This window comes from Aedes albopictus, chromosome 3 (genome assembly GCF_035046485.1).
Source record: "Aedes albopictus strain Foshan chromosome 3, AalbF5, whole genome shotgun sequence".
Lineage (NCBI taxonomy): Eukaryota > Metazoa > Arthropoda > Insecta > Diptera > Culicidae > Aedes > Aedes albopictus.
This window is the reverse complement of record NC_085138.1, coordinates 63396808-63418526: the sequence shown is the minus strand read 5'-3', so window position 1 is coordinate 63418526 and position 21719 is coordinate 63396808. Positions and strand designations below refer to the sequence as shown.

General features: G+C 44.4%; 2 protein-coding genes across 3 annotated transcripts; one reads left to right on the top strand and one right to left on the bottom strand.

Moving 5' to 3' along the window:
• Positions 1-181: 181 nt before the first annotated feature.
• LOC109413691 (ABC transporter F family member 4) lies at positions 182-21613 on the top strand. 2 transcript variants are annotated; one of them, XM_062861041.1, is made up of 4 exons: positions 182-286; positions 343-1288; positions 1898-2549; positions 21575-21613. In XM_062861041.1, exons 1-3 carry the CDS (start codon positions 260-262, stop codon positions 2527-2529), a joined length of 1605 nt encoding a protein of 534 aa, XP_062717025.1. In that variant the 5' UTR covers positions 182-259; the 3' UTR covers positions 2530-2549; positions 21575-21613. The 2 variants fall into 2 exon arrangements, with proteins under 2 accessions (XP_062717025.1, XP_019542956.3); XM_019687411.3 differs by lacking the exon at positions 21575-21613 and having other exon boundaries at positions 1898-2671.
• LOC109413690 (exocyst complex component 8) lies at positions 2597-21545 on the bottom strand. The gene is made up of 5 exons (XM_019687410.3): positions 21411-21545; positions 21194-21349; positions 20932-21128; positions 4249-4385; positions 2597-4187 (listed from the first exon to the last, which is right to left on the bottom strand). The coding sequence occupies exons 1-5, from the start codon at positions 21463-21465 to the stop codon at positions 2696-2698; spliced, it is 2037 nt and encodes a 678-aa protein (XP_019542955.3). The 5' UTR covers positions 21466-21545; the 3' UTR covers positions 2597-2695.
• Positions 21614-21719: the final 106 nt, after the last annotated feature.

Below are 21719 nucleotides of genomic sequence, written 5' to 3'. Positions count from 1 at the left end.
ACGCTTTTTGAGAAAAGTGAAAAAGGAACTGTAAACAACAAAACCGGTGCTTGAGTTTGTGCCCAAGTACCAGATGCCCGACCGCGTTGGCATCAAACAGAGCGCAAACACGAAACCCACTGGGCATATGGTCTCTGTCACCGGTCCCATCACAAATAAGAAGAAGAAGAAGAAGAAGAAGAAAAAATTGTACAATTTTATCTAATAAAATATTAATGTTTCAACTATTAAAAATACCGTAATTACTTTAAATCGAATCATGGATACGGATAAACTCAACCACGAGGTAATTATTGCGCCAAAGGCCTTTCAACATCGCAATCACGAATGCAACCCTTTCAGCTTCAAATCTTCCGGAACCACGTGAAAATCGCCCGGGAGAACATCATGCACAAGCTGGTCCGGGACGTCCGCTTCTGGAAGGCGAAACATGATTCAAATGCGGACAATAAACGAGCCGCAAAGAAGCTCGAATCGTTGGAAGCGTTGATGGGTCACATAAAGGCACTGCCGGCGTCGGAACTGGCCAAAGCCGTCATCCGGTTCAATCCGAAAAAGAGTGCGGGTGGGACGGGTCTGGAGGAACGAGCGCTGATGCGGTTCCACGAGAACAAGAAATTGCTGCCGGAGGTGAGGGCACTGATACGGAGGTTCGGGTTGTCTAGCAAAATGGAAGTGCTGGATAAGTATCTGAAAAATCGAGACGATGCAAAGAAGGACAAGGGTGGAAAGAAAGCTAAGAAGGTCAAGAAGCGGGAGAAGGTTCAGAAGAAGGTGAAGCAAGTCGTGGACCAGGAATCCGAGGATCAAGGATTCTGCGAAGCTGTTGTGGAAAACGGAGAGTCAGAGGGAACCTCGTCGGGGTCGGATTCTGAAGAGGATGAAGGGAAGGAGGAAGTTGGGAAGTTTGTAAAATTGACGCCCGCCAAAGAGAAGGTTTCCTCGGAAAAAGTTGAAGAGAAGCGGACTAAAAAGGAACAGCAGAAACAAAAGACAAAGAAAGAATTCAAATCTCCAGAAGAAGAGGACAGCGAGGATAAGTGCGTTCAATTTCAAGATAGCTTCTTCGTAACGAGCTCTGGTCAGAATTATGTGGCCACGGCACCGGTTATCGATAAGAAACAGCAGCAGCAAGAAGAGGAGGAGGAATATAGCTGGAAGCGAGCTAATAAGCGAAAAGAAATGCTCGGAAAGCGAGATGAACGACCTCAGAAGCGACCATTCGGTAAGGATGCACAAGAAGATGGCGATATTCATCCTTCTTGGAAGGCGAAACAGCAACAGAAAGGTAAGTAATAGAGCAACTCAAACAACTTAGCCTCGATCGATTTGTAGTTATCCTCGAAAAACTCTACAACAGCAATAAATATAGTTCAAATTAAGAACCATTCCGCCCTTTTCGTGCCCTCTGGTAACCCTGGCGGAGTTTTCTAATATTGCTTCCTATGCTAGTTAAATTTCGCGGAAGCTTTCGGTCAGCACAAGATAAACTTTTCATGGTGTCCCAAGAAGAATTTCAGTTCGAAATTTCAGCATTAGTTCTCGAAACTGCTACTAAAGCTTTTGACAGGGATCTTCAACATATTCCTTCTGTAGATTTATGTTAAAGCTACTTTTGATGAAACCCTAAAAAATGTTTAAAGATTTTGTAGTTTAGGTTTAGGAAGTGCTAAAAGAACATTAAGCTGAAGCGAAGCAGGTCTAGTCCCAGTGGGGACGTAGACCCATAAAGAAGAAGAAGTTTAGGTTTTGCAAAAGATTAATGTGTTTGGTGCATTTGGATTTGTCTAGTGAATGACTATTTACAATATTTCTTCTATCTTAAGTGATAAACGATCCTGTCAATTACTCGAATATCTTCAAAATATCTCTTACAAAACATGTCTTCTTTTTGTAGGAATCAAGCCATTCCAAGGTCATCGCAAATCATTGGCCGAACAAGCCGAACACTCAGAAGAACTTCATCCGTCGTGGGCGGCCAAGCAGAAACAGCGCAACTTGCAACCTTTTGCTGGAAAAAAGATCAAGTTCGACTCGACTGACAACGCGGAGATCGTGTCCCCCGCTGGAGAAGACCTGCACCCTTCCTGGGCGGCCAAGCAGAAGCAGAAGGGACTGAAACCGTTCCAAGGGAAGAAGACTGTTTTCGATTCCGGTGAACAGGTGGTGCAATCGAAACAGCCGGAACCAGCGGAAGATATACATCCTTCCTGGGCGGCTAAGCAAAAGCAGAAGGGACTGAAACCGTTCCAAGGGAAGATTGTTTTCGATTCCGGCGAACAGGCAGATCAGTCACGTAAGCAACAGGAACCGGCGGAAGATGTCCATCCTTCGTGGGCAGCCAAGCAGAAGCAGAAGGGACTGAAGCCGTTCCAAGGAAAAAAGATTGTGTTCGATGCGGATGAGGGCCGGCGTGAAACGGTTACTCAAGTGGCGCCGCCGACCGATCTGCACCCATCCTGGGCGGCCAAGCAGAAGGAGAAGGGAATCCAGCAATTTCAGGGGAAGAAAATAACTTTCGGTGACTAGGGGTCTGGAATGTAGATAAGGTAAGTGCATTTTGATTGCTTAAAAAGTCAAAAAAGAAAGTGCATCATTCATCTTCTAAAAATAACTTTATTATTTTAATCTAATGTTAAACTTCGAATGGAATAAATACGTTGCAAGATCATCTCTCGGTTTGCTGTAAGGAAATTTAGAGAACATCCGTCTGATAAACGCTCCGGGGTTTCGGTTTCGGAGGACCACGCAGTTGCAGCTGAAGTTCCATCAACAGTTCCGGTTTCTTATCGGAGATTTTCTCGAAGCGAGCGATAGCAATCGGAAGCAGCACATCGCCCATGTAGATCTTGTTCTTCGCAATGAAGTTCAGATCCACGCTCATCGACGGATGAGGCTTGACGGCGTGCTGTGCCAGGAAAAGTTCTTTCAGAAGCTGCTCCGCGTCCTGTTTTAGGGAGTCGTACTTCGCTAGATAGGCACAGCTTTCCGTGGTGGTCAGGAAATGTCTGCAGAAGTTCACCGACGTTTGCGTAAGATTGATCCAAGTATCGCCCGTAACGAGAGGTTTCATGTCCAAACCTAGGGCGTCGAATTCCTTCAGGACGCTTCTCAAATTGGTCTTCGTCTGCAGGTTGTACGGCTGCCAAACGTCTTCGGTTCGTCCGATGGAATCCACCAACCGAAATTTCGCTTCCTCCAGGAGCTGTTCCAGAGTATTTCGCAGCAAACCCTCCATGTGGTAGGACAAATCCAGTCCAATATCCGTTAGCTTAGAGCACGGATTTCGAACGCCTTCCACCACTCTGGCCACCATCTCCAGTTGAGTATCCTTGGTCAGGTAGTGTTTGATCAACTGTGAAGCAAAATACTGCAACTCCATGTTGCACCAAACGATCAACGCACTGGTACAAGAAACCTTGCTGCTAAAAGCCCTCAAGAACTCGCTGGCCACTTGCGCCACATCGCAGAAGAATAGTTCCGAAACCGCCAGATTGTTCCGACGTGCCTGTCTCTGTGAAGTTCTTATAGCACTGCTACAAACTCTCAACAGTATCCCACAAGCTTCTCGGGCCTTCTCCATCTCGACCAGCAACTTCAAAGGCCTCCTACTGGATCGCAAAGCAGCCTGCAAGCTCCGACTCTGCGAATTGGACAACTCCTGCATCAAAACCGACGACAACGTGCTCTTCAAACCCTTGATCTTCTCTCTGATTTCCGCCGCCCCGCGAAAACTACTGTCCTTCACCAGATATTCCTCGCACTTCTGCACCAACGCCAAACAATCCTCAAAATGCCTCTGGGCAATTTCCGCCTGAATTTCCTCCGGCGCCGAGGCCAACCAATCCGGAGCCAGATTCTCCACCACGGCAGCGGCCACCTCGGAAGCCGTCGGACTCAGCGTCATCATGATCTCGCTGTCCACCGACTTCTGCTGGCGGTTCTTCAAGTTCAACGTCGTCGGCGGTTGCGGGGCGGGGCCCTTCTTGTGCTTCAGCTGGTTGAACTTGATCGCCACCTCGAACTTGTCGATCCACTCCAGCTTGGAAGCCGAGTTGACGCACTGGAAGATGCGCGCCCCGTCGCTGGTGAACACGTTGATAGCATTCTTGTTAACCCCGTCCAGGTCCTTGATATTGATGACGGCGATCTTTTTGGTGTCGTACTCCGTGAGGAATTCCAGTTTTCTGCGGATGGATAGGGAAATGAAAAACATACCACAAAAGACGAAGAAATAGAGGATCTTACTTATCATGCTTGACTTTGGCCAGAACAAGTATCTCGTTGAAGAGAAATAGATGGATCCGACAGATGGGACGATAATCGTTGGGGTCCAATTCGATCAAACCGCCCTCATGGATAAAAACCTTATCGTCAAGATTGCCCTGAAAAGAAATACAGTGTTGTAACTATTATTATTATTGTAGCAGACATATTTTTGCTCGGGTTATCAGAACCCCCAGCTCTATTTACGACTGACTGGCCGTCGGCAGCTTACTCTCCAGTGACTACATCATTGTAAGAACACAAGTCAGTGTACAGAAATACATCCATTCGAAGTAATTTGTCCAACTCGGTCCGTTTTATTCCGGCCATTTCCGTAAAATGTCCACAGTTCAGAAGTGGGATTAGACCGGAAAATGCCTAAATTGTGTACGCGGAAGATCGGAGTTTAGTGTTATCGATCCGAATTTATCGATTTTCGCTAAAAGTAGCGTTTTTGAGAAAACGTCGGTTCGACGAGGCGGAACGTATTCAGTCGCCATCTTGGGACTCCGCAAACATGTCGTCATCGTCGAGAAAAGGCACCGTCATTCCCAAACAGGAAGAAAGTCGGCAACATTTGTCTACGTCGAGAATCGTGTTCACCGAATTTGTGCCTGAACAGGATTCGTTGTCGCCGTCATTTCAAAGGAGATTTTCTAACGTGAATGTATACGACCTTCAGGAGGGAGAATTTGACGAGGAAAGTGAAGCAACCGTTAGTGTGTGCTCTCGAGGATCCACCGTATCTGAATCCTGCGACCGCAACAGCGCACATTTGCGTCACTCCGCTCGTGAAGCTTTTCTTCATCCGGTAGAAGTTGAACGTTTTATTCCGTGCTTCAACGGCAAAGAAGGAGGATGCAGCCGCTGGATAAACAAGATCGAAGGATATGCCGTTGTTTATGGATTATCACCGCGAGCTCGATTACACTACGCGCACTCGAGATTGACCGGCACAGCGAGAAAATGGTTCGAAGCACAGGACGAGACCACGTTGGATTGGGAGAGTTTTAAGACATCTATCTGTGAAGCGTTTTCAAGCCGCATGAACGAAGCTGACGTGCACTTCAAACTAGCAAAGCGATTCCGTGACGAGGATGAAGACGAGGAATGCTATGTTTACGAAATGCAAAGGATTGCGAAAGAGGGTCGTTTGTCCGAAGAAGCTGTTATCGCCTACATTGTAAGGAACGTGAACAATGACAAGATCCAGGAGTATCTCATGTCGAAGGATTTGCACCAAGTCAAGGAGCTTATTTGTTGTCTCCAACGTTACCTTCGGATGAGAGCTGTTGTGAATACGAAACCATACGTCCAGAATGATGCAGTGAAACATCAGGTGTCGCAGAACAACGAACGGAATGAGTATTCTGTCGCTGAAGATGACGAAAAGCAACCACCAGTTAGACGCTGTTTCAACTGTAACGAGAAGGGTCATCTGTCAGCCAAATGTCCATTGCCGCAGAAGAAGCCGCGATGCACTATATGTGGAAGGGTCGGACATCCGGAGAAAGAATGTTCCAACGCCACAGGAATAGCACCGGAACCAACAAGCGAGTCAAGTCAAATACGATATTTGCAGAACGAGGATCGACGAGAAGACGCTGTAATCGAAGCAAAGTTGGCGCAGGAAGCTGATCCCGGATTCCCGTCATCGAGCAGTAATTAGAATGCCTTATCGGACTATCGAGGGCGATAGTAGCAGGATAGCCGAACTGTAGCAGACATATTTTTGCTCGGGTTATCAGAACCCCCAGCTCTATTTACGACTGACTGGCCGTCGGCAGCTTACTCTCCAGTGACTACATCATTGTAAGAACACAAGTCAGTGTACAGAAATACATCCATTCGAAGTAATTTGTCCAACTCGGTCCGTTTTATTCCGGCCATTTCCGTAAAATGTCCACATTATTATATACTCCTCCTATCCGGAAGCAAGCTGGTGTACTGCAGAGCTCCCTGCTCGTCGTTTCCAAAGACGCAGGGTACGATTTCTCACGATCGTGAACGGCGCGCGGTACGCGGTGTTGGTGTACCGCAATAATTCTCGCTGCTGATGAACCGTTGTCTTGACCGCAAAGCGTATTTTTACTTCTTACGAAGTTCGTAGTCGACAAACGAATTTGCAACAAAGCTGTATAATGGCCAAGGTGGAGATGTAGTTTATAAAAAGTTGTTGCTCATTACACCTCACCTGACCGTGGACGCTCGACGTGGTTGTGGAGCTCGACTGGGCGTTGTGTTTCTTCTTCACTGCGTTCCTTCTGCTACACTTGGGCGTTGTCTGGTTTCTCGCTCTGCACCATGGAATCTTGACCGCTTCGCGTATTTTGGTGATTCTCCGAAGATAATTCGTAGTTGACAGCTGTTGCTGCTTACATAGCTTGTGGTATTAACTTCGTTAGTCTGGCTTTATGTCCTTGGCATGGTACTGTCCTCTCTTGCCATCCTTCACGTCTTCCAGCATGTAGATATTGCTCTCTAGGAGCCGGAGCGAATTTGGAGTCGAGTTTGCGGTTGATGTGATCCACCTTGGCAGACTGTGTGAAGGTTCTTCGCCAGACAAGATCGCCAACCTTGAAAACGCTGTCGCGTGTCCGCATGTTTTATCGCTGCTTAGGGCCGATTTCTTCACCTCGGCTTAACCGGTAAGCCAGGCTTACCCATACAGTTAAACCTGGCTTAACGCTTAAGCCAGGGTGAAGAAATCGCCCCTTAGTCTTCTCGTGATTGTTCTTTATGCGTTGAATGATGAACTCGTGGATGTGTCGAATCGCAGAGAGTAATACGTCCTGCGCCTCTTTCGGATCGTCGGGTGTGTTCAACTCCTGCTAAGTATGCAGATCAGTGTGCAGTATCAGCTCCCTACCGAAATGTACAGGAATGTTCTAGGAATTTCACCATTTTGACGGAGTCCGCAGAGCTCATCGGATGAACGATGGCGTTCTTCGTTACCCACCCAAGTAACAATTTTAATTTTATCAAAGTTTTTTAGCGAATCAAAAATCCTAAACATAAAACCATTTATGCCGACTTGAAAATGCTCTCGAGTTCTTGTATGCCTCAATAAGCCCACGTACTGGCTAGTTGGCCCAGTCTTATTAGGGTCTACAGGACTTCGTATGCAAACCGGCTTAGGATTTCGAGTTGTATCATAGTTTTATCAATCTTCTAAATAAAACCATCTTCTGACTTGTCAAATAATTGTTTTGATTATTTTTCACTCTCAATGTTCGATCGTCAGAATAAATTATGCTTGGTTTTTTATCCAGCCATCAATTGGAAAGATGCAGATATGGAATTCAGATTTGTTTTCCTATTTAATACGTGTCAGGAGACATGCCACGGAAAATGTGTGGTGAATGTGACTGTGATAATGACAAAAACTTAGTGCGCCACACAAACTATGCATAATTTGGAAGTTAAATGCATTTAATTTACTCGGTGGAATTGGGTACAAATAAGGTTTTTTCAACACAGAAGAGTTTAAGACATATAATTTTTCTGACAAAATAAAATGACGGAAACGTGTTGTACGGTTTAATTTGATCTTAAGCTGTACGTGAAATCATAAATTGAGCAATATTTTTTCTGTATTTACATAAATTATCCCGGCTGGGCAACATATCTATATATATAAAAGTCAATGTATGTATGTTTGTATGTTAATTTGTATGTTTGTATGTTTATTTGTTTGTATGTATGTATGTATGTTCCAGCATAACTCTGGAATGCCTCAACCAATTTCAACCAAATTTGGTATACACAGTTGTTAAATTAAGGAGGTGGTTATAAGGGTATTGGAATTCAAGATGGCGGCTCGGATTCCAAGAGGGCGGCCAAAACGTCAGAAGGCATGCTATTTAACGGTAAATCTGTTACGGATACTATGCAATATCGGTATCTATTGATCGGGCTTGATGAGTAGAAGTCAAAAATCAATATCCGACGCCATTTTGAAATCAAAGATGGCGGACTATAATCCAAGATGGCGGATTATAATTCAAGATGGCCGCCATGGAATGGTGGTTTGAGGTTTGATACCATGCAATATGGGTATCTATCGATCGGGCTTGATGAGTAGAAGTCAAAAACCAATATTCGACGCCATTTTGGAATCCAAGATGGCGGACCATAATCCAAGATGGCGGCCATGAAATGGTGGTTTGAGCTATGATACCATGTAATATGGGTATATATCAATCGGGCTTGACGAATAGAAGTCAAAAATAGATATTTGACGCCATTTTGGAATTAAAGGTGGCGGACCATAATCAAAGATGGCGGTCATGGAATGGTGGTTTGAGCTATGATACCATGCAATATGGGTATCTTTCGATCGGGCTTGATGAGTAGAAGTCAAAAATAGACATTTGACGCCATTTTGGAATCCAAGATGGCGGACCATAATCCAAGATGGCGGCCATGGAATGGTGGTTTGAGCTATGATACCATGCAATATGGGTATCTATCGAACGGGCTTGACGAGTAGAAGTCAAAAATAGATATTTGACGCCATTTTGGAATCCAAGATGGCGGACCATAATCCAAGATGGCGGCCATGGAATGGTGGTTTGAGCTATGATACCATGCAATATGGGTATCTATCGATCAGGCTTGATGGGTAGAAGTCAAAAATAGATATTTGACGCCATTTTGGAATCCAAGATGGCGGACCATAATCCAAGATGGCGGCCATGGAATGGTGGTTTGAGCGATTATACCATGCAATATGGGTATCTATCGATCAGGCTTGACGAGTAGAAGTCAAAAATAGATATTTGACGCCATTTTTGAATCCAAGATGGCGGACCATAATCCAAGATGGCGGCCATGGAATGGCGGTTTGAGCTATGATATCATGCAATATGGGTATCTATCGATCGGGCTTAACGAGTAGAAGTCAAAACTAGATATTTGATGCCATTTTGGAATCCAATATGGCGGACTATAAATCCAATATGGTGGACCATAATCCAAGACGGCGGCCATGGAATGGTGGTTTGAGCTATGACACCATGCAATATGGGTTTCTATCAATCGGGCTAATAAGTCAAAAATCAATATCCGACGCCATTTTGAAATCCAATATGGCGGACTATAAATCCAAGATGGCGGACCATAATCCAATATGGCGGCCATGGAATGGTGGTTTGAGCTATTATACCATGCAATACGGGGATTTATTGATCGGCTTGACAAGTAGAATTCAAAAATAGATATATGACGCCATTTTGAAATCCAAGATAGTTCGCCAATCTAAGATGGCAGACCATTATCCAAGATGGCGGCCATGGAATGGCGGTTTGAGCTATGATACCATGCAATATGGGTATCTATCGATCGGGCTTGACGAGTAGAAGTCAAAAATATACATTTGACGCCATTTTGGAATCCAAGATGGCGGACCATAATCCAAGATGGCGGCCATGGAATAGTGGTTTGAGCTATGATACCATGCAATATGGGTATCTATCGATCAGGCTTGATGAGTAGAAGTCAAAAAAGATATTTGACGCCATTTTGGAATCCAAGATGGCGGTCTATAATCCAAGATGGCGGCCATGGAATGGTGGTTTGAGCGATTATACCATGCAATATGGGTATCTATCGATCGGGCTTGACGAGTAGAAGTCAAAAATAGATATTTGACGCCATTTTTGAATCCAAGATGGCGGCCATGGAATGGCGGTTTGAGCTATGATATCATGCAATATGGGTATCTATCGATCGGGCTTGACGAGTAGAAGTCAAAAATAGATATTTGACGCCATTTTGGAATCCAAGATGGCGGACCACAATCCAAGATGGCGGCCATGGAATGGTGGTTTGAGCTATGATACCATGCAATATGGGTATCTATCGATCAGGCTTGATGGGTAGAAGTCAAAAATAGATATTTGACGCCATTTTGGAATCCAAAATGGCGGACCATAATCCAAGATGGCGGCCATGGAATGGTGGTTTGAGCGATTATACCATGCAATATGGGTATCTATCGATCGGGCTTGATGAGTAGAAGTCAAAAATAGATATTTGACGCCATACTTGAATCCAAGATGGCGGACCATAATCCAAGATGGCAGCCATGGAATGGTGGTTTGAGCTATGATACCATGCAATATGGGTATCAGTAGGTCGGCTCTAGAGGCACGTTCTCCTCCATTCGGGAAATTTGTGCCATAAAAATATGGGTATCTATCAAACGGGCTTGACGAGTAGAAGTCAAAAATAGATATTTGACGCCATTTTGGAATCCAAGATGGCGGACCATAATCCAAGATGACGGCCATGGAATGGTGGTTTGAGCTATGATACCATGCAATATGGGTATCTATCGATCGGGCTTGACGAGTAGAAGTCAGAAATAGATATTTGACGCCATTTTGGAATCCAATATGGCGGACTATAAATCCAATATGGTGGACCATAATCCAAGGCGGCAGCCATGGAATGGTGGTTTGAGCAATTATGTCATGCAATATGGGTATCTATCGATCGGGCTTGATGAGTAGAAGTCAAAAATCAATATCCGACGCCATTTTGAAATCCAATATGGCGGATTATAAATCCAATATGGCGGACCATAATCCAAGATGGCGGCCATTGAATGGTGGTTTGAGCTATGATACCATGCAATACCCAATCTATCAACCGGGCTTGATGAGTAGAAGTCAAAAATAGATATTTGACGCCATTTTAAAATCCAAGATGGCGGACTATAATCCAAGATGGCGGCCATGGAATGGTGGTTTGAGCTATGACACCATGCAATATGGGTTTCTATCAATCGGGCTTATGAGTCAAAAATCAATATCCGACGCCATTTTGAAATCCAATATGGCGGACTATAAATCCAAGATGGCGGACCATAATCCAATATGGCGGCCATGGAATGGTGGTTTGAGCAATTATACCATGCAATACGGGGATTTATTGATCGGCTTGACAAGTAGAATTCAAAAATAGATATATGACGCCATTTTGAAATCCAAGATGGCGAACTATAATCTAAGATGGCAGACCATAATCCAATATGGCGGCCATGGAATGGTGGTTTGAGCTATTTTACCATGCAGTATGGGTATCCATCGATCGGGCTTGATAGTAGAAATCAAAAATCGATATATGACGCTATTTTAAAATTCAAGATGGCGAACCATAATCCAAGATGGCAGCCATGAGCTATGATATCATGCAATATGGATATCAATCGATTGGACTGGATGCATAGAAGGCAAAAATCGACATTTGACATGATGGCGGACTATAAATCCAAGATGGCGGCCATGAGCTGATACCATCACCATGCAATATGGGTCGATTGGGCTTGATGTGTAGAAGTCAAAAATTGATATTTGACGCCATTTTGAATTCCAAGATAGCGAACCATACTCCAAGATTGCGGCCATGGAATGGTGGTTTGAACTATGATGCCATGCAATATGTGTATCTTTTGATCAGGCTTGACGATAAGATGTTAAAAATAGATATTTTACGCCAATTTGAAATCCTAGATGACGGACCATAATCTAAGATGGCGGCCATGGAATGATGGTTTGTGCTATGATACCATGCAATGTGGGTATCAATCGATCGGGCTTGATGAATGTAAGTCTAAAATCGATACCGTACGCTATTTTCAAGATCGAGATAGCGAACCGCAAAACATTCGTTTACCATAAAATATGGAACTACTTCTGGCACATTTTTGCGTTGCAACTGTATGGAGGACTGAGGAACATCGACGGCAGAAAGCCGCCGATGTTCCGAAAGTCCGATGCGCCGTGTTTGCGTCGATTCACTTCTAGGCGAACAGCAGATCCAAGCATTTGCCCGGTAGAATGCGAACAGAGGTGTTATCCCTTTTTTAAGTCCGACGAGCGTAAGCGAGTCGGACAGCATACGTTTACACGTTGTAACGCAAACGTATTTCTACTGATTGAGATTTAAAACCACGGTTCCGCAATTCGATAGGTCATAGAGCACGCTACGAAAACTTATTTGAAACGTTCAGGTTTTGTTTTCGTAACATTTATCTATGGAACCTGAGATCTACATGAACCATTAACACTTTCTCAAAGTGCCGTTGAAAAATGGTGAAAGCACATGATTTAGCTTTAATTTATTTTTACAGAGCAAAGAAGAATCATCATTTACATTGAAATATATGAAACTAATAAACCTAACAAATGCCATGTGACAAAGATGAGAAACCAATATAAAATTCCAGTTATGGAATAGAACTTGACTTACCTCTCTTCAGCTTAGTGTTGCTGTTTTTTTTAGATTGTGTGGAAAACACAATGGCACTCTATGCCGTAGAAACGTATCAGTAGATTTAATGTTTAGTGCTTCGGAATTCTGGATTTTTGGCAGTATTTTAATATGGCTTTTATGTCACCTGAAATCTCTTTATTTTCAGCATGAACTTGCGGAACACCGGCATGTATACCCATTCGGCTATATGGGACTTCGCATTTGCTCCAGTCCCCCTCAATAAATAAACCCGAGCAAAGCCGGGCAATTCAGCTAGTTTTTCTGATAAAACTCTGTGTTCCTGATGATTCCTCCAATAGGGCTAACCCTCCTGAGGTAGTCATAACTGAGCTCATGATAGAACTAGCGGTTTTATCACAGCATTTTTTTGGTTTATGTTACGGCCACGAAATCTTTTGTTGGTTTTATGCATTGCCTCACAGTTTTGTGTATTTGTTTACAAAAAAAACTCTCCGACAACAACCGCAAATGCAAGTTTTATTGAAATGGTATATAATAAGTGATAAAACCAATTCATGTCTACTTGCAAGTCTTTAACTGAAGATGTTTATTGCAGAAGTTATATGATAGTTTTATGGAACGCCAAAGGTTCAAAGTAAAAAACTACCAATGAAAAAACTACCACATAAAACTAATTTAGAACAACTAGCTTTTTGACATGCTCGTATAAAACCACGATAAAACATGAATAAACCTTCAAGGCATGCTGATTGTTACTTGGGCAGTCAACTACGACGAGCATGTATTTCCGACACGAGAGCGAGTGAATGGACCTTCGAAGTCGACCGACACCAATTCCCAAGGTATACGGGCAGGTTTGGGACCAACCATGTTCGGCATCATTGTACTGTTCGGCGCTTTGCAGGCTTTGCATGTCTTATTGCGGCGCTCATAATAAATCCACATTGGGCGGCGGCGATATGCCCGCGAGGAGATTCTCGCGATACAGACGCAATGTCAAAGTCGAACAGATACTGTCACCTAGAAATCCTCTATATAGAGATGAGCGGAAGTTTTATATGACGAATCGGCAACGCTGTTTGTTTTGTTTACAACTGCTTCCAACACTTGCCACAAAGCTAGATGTTCAAACTTTGTGCGTGACTTTGTGTGGTGCAAGTTGTTTTGTTTACGATTGCTAATTAATGGTCGGGCTTTATTTTACAAAATTTTGGAAAAAATAGCAGCGCAATCGAAAAAATATGAAATGCATTGCAAAGAATAGCGCTAATCATATCAGTAGAAGTGAATCAAGCAGCAGCAATGGAAAGTTTTACGAGAAGAGAAGATACAAAAGTTTATACATGAACATGAGTACTTGAAAGCATAATTAATTAATTATTATCTTTTTTACTACAATTTAATATGCCATCAATTCATCGATATCAAAAGTAAATAATTATAATTTGTTTAGTTCTGATTCCAATACCGTTCGAACGACGCATTCCTACAAACAATAAACATGTTCGTTTGGCTCACACTTTGACATTTCTCTCTGCACGATTGGCTCACAATGGCCGCTTCCGCAGATCTCTATAATGTAGGATTACTACTGTCACCCACCCAGCAGCATCGCAGCAGCCTTCAGGCCGTTCATATCAAAACAAAAGTTAACACAATAGCAACTCAGGTGGCCAGAAATCGTAATAATATTTATCGCGACATTGATTCACTTATATGCACACGCATCACCTCGTCGGCTTTGTGTTTAATAATCGGGATGTTATTTAGTGATGCTGCAGGGAGATACGGCTTCATCTTTTCCATTTCCGCATTGCGTCTGTATCGCGTGCATCTCCTCGCGCATGCCTCGCCGCAGCCTCATGTGGATTTGATATAAGCGCCGCATGTAGAATTTCTGACCAACAGGTCGCTCATAGTGGTGCGGTCATATTTTTGCAACTTAATGCAAAAGAAGAAGACTAACGCGATTTGCGGATTTATCTTGCAAGGCACAATACATCCTCTCACGTACCGTGCGACGTCCTCCATCATCTTCGGCCAGTAAAACTGGATCTGCAGCTTCTGCCATGCCTTCTGGAATCCGAGATGTGCTCCTGATGTTAGTCGTGAAACTTCCCTAAGTATCACTTCAGCTCGCTGATTGAGCGAGACAATCTTCCACCACCGGTGTGTCAGAGCGCCTTCTTAGCGAATTTAGATTACCGACTTCGGTAAAATTTTACTGGGTTTTTGAACTGCTGACTGCTCGGTAATGTTACCATTACTTAAAAGTCAGTAAATTGGTAAATTGATCATTTGTCAAATAACTACCGACTTAGTAATTTTTGTGAGAAGCAATTACTGATTTTCGGTAAATTGTGCAATAACCTCAGATTACTGAGTTTTTCAGTTGATTTAGGTTTCCCGCATGCCGCATCTCGATTTTTTTGTTTCATTTCGGACTGCCACAGAATGATTGACCCTTTGTGTCCCCGCCAACTTTTGGTTGATTGGTAGAGGAATTCGTAAAGACAGTGATTACATGGCACGAAATCTCATCGGCGTTGGTGTTGACTGGAGCTCGTTAGCAGGGTCGTGCAATTTCGAAAGGAAAACATGACGTACGACGACTGTAGCAAATCGTTTCCCATGCGAACGGACTGCTGTGATGCTTCATCTCTCACCCAGCAATACACTCTTTTTTTTTTTTTACTAGTTCGTTTATTAAAGGCTCAATGTTTAATTAAAAACTTTACGGAGCCGAAAGTCTCAAAGAACAATTTGTTATTCTATAAGCAATTCATTAAAAGGGACTAATAAAAAGTTCTGCGGGCACATTTTTTTCTCGGAGAAGATCCGGATCCGGAACTCGATCGAGATGCCGCAAATTGGCTACGACGCTCACTGGCCGTTGGGTTCGTCATCACTTCCAGGATCGATTTGGCGACTTCTTCCAGCTCCTTTATGCTCTTCTTCCGGCGAATCTCCTTTTCCGAATCCTTTGTTGTCTCACAGGTGGTTGTTTCCCAATCTTCCTCTTCTAAAAACTCCGCATTCTGCTCTTCCACTTCTTCCAAAATTTCAATTATTTCGCTCTCCACTGCTTCCGTTGGCATTTCCAGAGTGTCCTTCCCTGATACAACGTTTGCGTATGATTTGTTACTTGGAGTTTCCTGCTGCGGTTTTCGCTGCTTGTCCCGTTACACGTTTCGGACAGGCGTCCCGTCGGTGTCCTGTTTCTCCACACTGAAAGCACGTGTCCTTTAATCCACTGTAGAAAATCCTTCCTTTCCTATTTTGGACATCGATTGCTGGGGGAATTGCCTTTTTCACATCAATGTACACGCCACGTACACCGGTACACATGTGATCCAACCCCAAACCAGCGGGAAACTTCTCACGAACTACTCGTTCCACATCTCCATATGCTCCGAGCGCCTGCGTTAACTTATCGTCGCTAAGCTCCGGCGGCAGATCGAAAACTCGAACGTACTGCATATTGGTACCGGCTATGCACATACGTACCACAACCGAGTCCCCGTTGGTGTAAACAAATTTACGCGGCTCCAAGTTTCTTTTCAATGATTCCATCATTGCATCGAAACTCGTAAATTTCACGAATAGTGACCGGTCATGTGCCGTTTTATAAGCCGTCTCCATCAGCATTGGATCAGTGTCCAATTGCTTTATGAAGTTAGCAATTTCCTCATAGGACGGGCGGGGGCTGCCAGGCGGGAACCGAAACTGGGCAGTGTTAACAATCTCGTTCATTTCTTCGATCGACACACTACGCACCGAGAACAAATGAAGCTGAAGCGAATGACCGGGAACAAAGCGCGCGAGTCAAACAGCAGAGGCTGATAGCACAGATAAACCGAGCAGCAGAGAGTACATTTATGTCCGTCTGTAATACAGACTCTGTATACGACAAAAGCTGCGGCAGAACTGGAGCAGCAATACACTCGTTCGTTGCTGCTACAGAAACAAGTGTGTATGAAACATGGGATGATACGCTTGGATTTTCGTTTCATTTATGAGTCATTGAAATACTTCAACATGCTAAAAACACTATTTAAACCACATTTTTAAATAGTGGTGCACGCCAATAGAATGATAATTATGTTTTATGAAAGAGGATAACAAATTCGACCACTTTAATCCAATTAACCGGCGCCCGTAGCCATTGAGAGACTAGCGCGCACCAGTGAGACAGTAATGCTCTGACGGGTGAAGCACAAGCAATGCGACCGGGTGGGAGACTACCGAGTGCTACGATGAGTGGAAAAGTTTTTTTTAACTACCGAGTCATTAGAAAAATGTATGAAACACTTGAAGTGACTCATTCAAATGTTGCATGAAAGTGCATCATTGAAACGAAATTGTACGCCCCTGCTCGTTAGTAGCAAATTCGTACGAGTCAGAAGAATCCGGCGGGAGAAGCTTTGTTAGCATCATTGCCAATCTCGGTAGTGCCACATTCAGTAAAATCACTTTTTTTACAAATTTATCTATTACTTACATGAAAGTTGGCGGGGTCACAAAAAACTCGAGTCTCCTGTCCGATTAGAAGGCATTTTAATAATTATCTGGAATTTTCCGACATAGCTGCCGAAAAACGAAACGATGATTTTGTTTGACAGCTGCTTCCGAGGGCAGCTGGTTGTTTTCATTTTATAATGGCGAAAGCTCAGTAAAATTGCAATAATTACCGAAAGTCGGTACCTGCGTCTACTGACTTATTCCCATTTTCGGTGAAGCTTGAATTTTACCGAGAAAATTGTATGAAACATTACCGAACTCAGTAAAATGCAGAACATTTAACTGAAGTTCGCTTTCTTTTAGATGGAAATACTGATTTGTCACCAACTTTGTTGTTTACAAATCGAACCCAGTAGATAAAATTACCGAACTCGTAAATCCAAAATAAGTGTGATTTATTCCTACAGCCGCAGTTTTTGTAAAGCTTTTGGTTCACACCGGGCGGAAGTCCGGAAACTCATCCCGTCTTGCTGCATTCGTTCCGTTAACTTCTGATACCACTGATCGACGGAAGTATCCGCAGCGAAAACGAACGTGCTGACAATTCTGGACAAAGCTTCTGGTACCGTGGTGTTGATTTCTTCCTTTAGGCATTTGATGCCGAAGTCAAAGGCGTTCAATCCGAGTATCCAGCGACTCATGAGTGTTGTAGGGTTTTTCATTGATCTCAGGGAGCTTGAGGCAGAATGATCGCAGTATACCGTAAACTTCGTGTTTTCTACGTACCCTCTGAAATTCTCTATCGCCCGGATGACGGCCAAACACTCCCTTTCTGTCACGAAATACTTTCATTCGGACAAAGAGTTTCTGTGAGAAGTAGCCAATAGGATGTCCTTCCTCATCCGTCTCCTGCGTCAGCACCGCACCAATCGCTACATCGCTCGAATCGCATGTAATAGCAAACGGTTTCGTGTGATCTGGCATCGCTAGGACTGGTTTGAGTTTTAGGAACGCGTCTTTTGCATCTTTCGTCCACCGGAACTTAGTTTTCGTCTTCGTCAGTTCCGTCAACGGTACTGAAATTCTGAAGAAGTTTGCAATGTACCTGCGGTATCAGTTGCAAATCCCTAACAACCACTGTACCTCCTTCCTGCATTGTGGAGCTGGGAAACGCATGATGCACTCAATCTTCTCCTGATTCACATTCCATCCACATTGATTCAGCACATCTCAGAGATGCTTCATCTCCTCCAGGGAGAACTTCGAGTTTTCGGCGGAGATAGTTAGTCCAGCGTCCATTAGCAGCTTTGCCACTTCTTTCATCATCTTGATGTGTTCGTCGAAGGTGCGTGAGCAGATGATTATATCATCTATGTAGTGGACTCCTGACTCGCTGTAAACAATCCGAAGGAAATGGCTTTGAACTAGGAGTGACCTCTTTGCGGCATTGTAAATACTGTCACCGGCCGGGGTTTCTCTTCCAATGGCATCGGTCAAAAGGCATCTTTTAGGTCGATCACCGAGATGTAGCTGCATCCGCTGAGGTTGTTCATGATCGCCAATATCTGTAAGATGAGAAACCCCGCGTTAACCATCACCGAGTTAATGTGACGGGCATCTAAACAGACGCGGTACTGACCGTGGCCAGTCTTCTTCACGTCAACCAGCGGGTTGTTCCACGGCGAGATTAGTGCCTTTTCTATCACGTCGAGCTCCAGCATACGATCGATCTCCTTGTTCACCTCGTCAAGAACGTACTTGGACATGAGATAGTACCGCTGTTTTCGTGGCTTTGCTTCTCCGACGGTGATTCGATGTACGTAGCGGTCTGTTCTTCCGAGTCTCGCGGGTTCGTCTTTCGGAAAGTGGCTTATGGCTTCGTCCAGGATCTGCTTCTCTTCCTCAGACAGTGGTTTCATGGATTCGTGTTGTGCCTCGACCTCCCTTTCAGCCTTTATCAACCATCGTGCAGCACACATGTTTTATGCAAAACGGCGTTCCAGGAGTTCATTCCGAAGATCACACAGGTTGGCAAGGTGGGTAAAAGCAACATCGAGCGTTGAAGACAGGTCGGGCAACTTCGCAGCGATAATCCCTTCTGTACGCAGCTATATAAACAGTACTGCCTGTGGTTTGGCGCAGTCCATAAACCGGTGTCTTCCTTCGTCACAGTTCCAACAAATCGTCGCCGCCGGTGGATCGCGAGCGTTCTTTGCCGCAGGAACTTGCTGAAGGTTGTTAGGATTGTTCGCTGGCATTTCGAACTGTTGGTTGGGTGTCTGTGTTCCTACTGCTTCTCGACGGACGAATCTAAGCTTCAGCGCATTCACTTGTTGTATGAGGGCTTCCATCTGCTGGTCTATCTTACCTTCGTCCTGCGCCACCTGTTCCGCTTCTGCACCGTAGGCTGTTGGCGAACTGCTTTCTTCATAACTGTGAAAGCTTTCCGTTTCCAAAGCGTGAACCTTTCCAAACCTTTGGAGCGGCGGTTGTGGCTTCGATGGGCGCATCGAAGAGTCCGTAGTAGCCAGCGCTGGTTCAATCAGTGCCTCATACGACAGCGAGATCCATCGCTGATGATGCTCTAGCTTCCGGAGTTCGTCTAGTACCTTGTACGCCTTCACTGGTGTGATGCGGCAATCGAAGCGTACGTTGAGTTCACGTTTCACGTTTCTTGATGATGGCAGTGGCGTCGCGTAACCTCACTTTTTACCTGTGCACCGACCCTAAAACTTGCAATTGCATGGAATTTATGATCAAAATTGAGATAGAAATGGATGAAAGCAGCTATTCTCGTCATTTTCTACTTATTACAAACAAATTTGTTAAAAAAAATTCAAGATTTTATACTTGGTGCACAGGTAGATTTGAGGTTAGGGAATCGCCACTGGATGATGGACAGCGTCTCTTGATCGATCGCCGGAGGATTCACGTACTGGAAGAGAGTGGATATATCCTGGTAAAATTTGGAGAACGGCTCTTCTTCGCTCTGCAAACGGTGATATGCTTCGGCCGCTTCAAATCATCCCAGTTTACCAACTCTCCCGACACGTTGACATTGCTGTACCAGTTGAACGCGTCGTCCAGAAGCAGATGTTTGACGTTCCTCAACAGCATATCCTCCGTTACTTATTCCGATGCAGCGAAAATTTCCACACGTGAAAGGTGTTCAGCGATGACCCATCCTTCTCGCCCTTGTATCTGAACGGCCAGTTATGAAAGGAGTTCAGTTGCGATACCATCCTTACCAGCTGTTTTGTTGATTTTAAGTTGGTGAAACGCATCTTTAGCATCCCTCAGTGTGGGAGTTGGCTCATTTCCGTCCTCTGCTGTACTTACGTAGCTATCTTCGTTGCCGTGGTCTTCCGTGTCAACGTTCTCTATTCCATCCAGATGCTCATCGAAGTACTGCTTTCACATTTCGATCACATCACGTCCGTCCATTAAGAGACCCCCTTCCCTGTATATTTCAGCTCGCGGCACGAAGCCACGGGATGCATTGAGCTTTTGGTAAAACTGTTGTGTTCCATCAGAATGGCACAGCAGTTCCATGTCCTCGTACTCCAGGCGTTCTTCCAGGCGGCGCTTTTTCTTTCGAAAGATTTGGGTCTGCTGCTTTCGCTTCTGTTTGTAGCAATTTACGTTCTGCCGGGTTCCTTACTGCAGCATTACGCCCGCGCTGTGTTCTTCTCCAAAATAGCTCAGCACTCCTCGTCGAACCATTCGTTCCGTCGATTTCTTTTCACGTGCCAATGGTGCTTTAGGCTGCGTCGTTGATGACTGCTTTTACTGTACTCAAGCAGCAGAGGATTATGCACATCGAGCTCGCCTTCGTCTGGCAACACTGCCTCGAGATTCTGCACGTATGTTGAGACGGCAACCGCTAGCCGAAGCGATAACACGTGGATATTCAGCAAGACTTTGCCATACAATAACCCGCACGAGATTAGTCATTACACTTACCTTATACCCAATGAGCGATTCCTTGATCAACTGGATCGCCTTCTTGTTCTGCTGCTCCTCGTTTTCATTCGGATCGATACTTTGGTCCTCGATGATATACTTCTGATCATCGAGCATCGATTCGTCCCTTAAGGTCGACAGAAGGTTACGCTGTTCGATCAGGATGTGCGACAGCTGGTACATTTCCGATTCCAGATCTAGAACCCAAAAATGCATCAATATTAGGATAATTAGAATCTAACTTATTGCGGAAACTATTCACGGGAAATCTCCTTGGCCGTCTCGATGAACTGCATGTAGTTCTCGTAGACATGCTTCTTCAGGGTGGAGGAAACCGTGTCACTGTGGCTCTGGATCTTGGCCTTCGTCTGCTGCAGTTCCGGTCCACCGACGCAGTCCTGCACCAGCTCTTTGACGTCTGGGGGGTAGTTAATTTTGCAATGTCTTCACCTTTTTTCTTCATTTTATGAAATACTTACACTTCTCGGCATTGAAGCTGTCTTTTTCGAAAACTGCCAGACCCGAATCGGGCATTTTTTAGCGTTATTTAAACCTAAAAACCGAACTTTTCCACTAAAATTTCCGTAAAAGTGGGAGGAATACTAATTTTTTAGAATCTGATTTTTTGTTTTGACATTTCCAGCGATCGCGTCATCAGTTTTGTTATCATCAATCATCACCGAATCGTCACCGCATCCGACCTAGAGTCCCTATAATTAGAGTCTGGCGGACTGTCACTTTCGATCGGAGCCAATCGAGCATGACGTCATGGTGTCCTCACCGATAAA

Bases quoted from the DNA above. Each gene is read 5' to 3' on its own strand.
- LOC109413691 (XM_062861041.1), top strand. From the start codon at position 260: ATGGATACGGATAAACTCAACCACGAG. The intron at 287-342 runs GTAATTATTGCG...CAACCCTTTCAG, and splicing joins CGGATAAACTCAACCACGAG to CTTCAAATCTTCCGGAACCA. The intron at 1,289-1,897 runs GTAAGTAATAGA...TTCTTTTTGTAG, and splicing joins GGCGAAACAGCAACAGAAAG to GAATCAAGCCATTCCAAGGT.
- LOC109413690 (XM_019687410.3), bottom strand. From the start codon at position 21,465: ATGCCCGATTCGGGTCTGGCAGTTTTCGAAAAAGACAGCTTCAATGCC. The intron at 21,129-21,193 runs GTGAATAGTTTC...TTTGGGTTCTAG, and splicing joins GACGGCCAAGGAGATTTCCC to ATCTGGAATCGGAAATGTAC. The intron at 4,188-4,248 runs GTAAGATCCTCT...ATCCATCCGCAG, and splicing joins GCCAAAGTCAAGCATGATAA to AAAACTGGAATTCCTCACGG.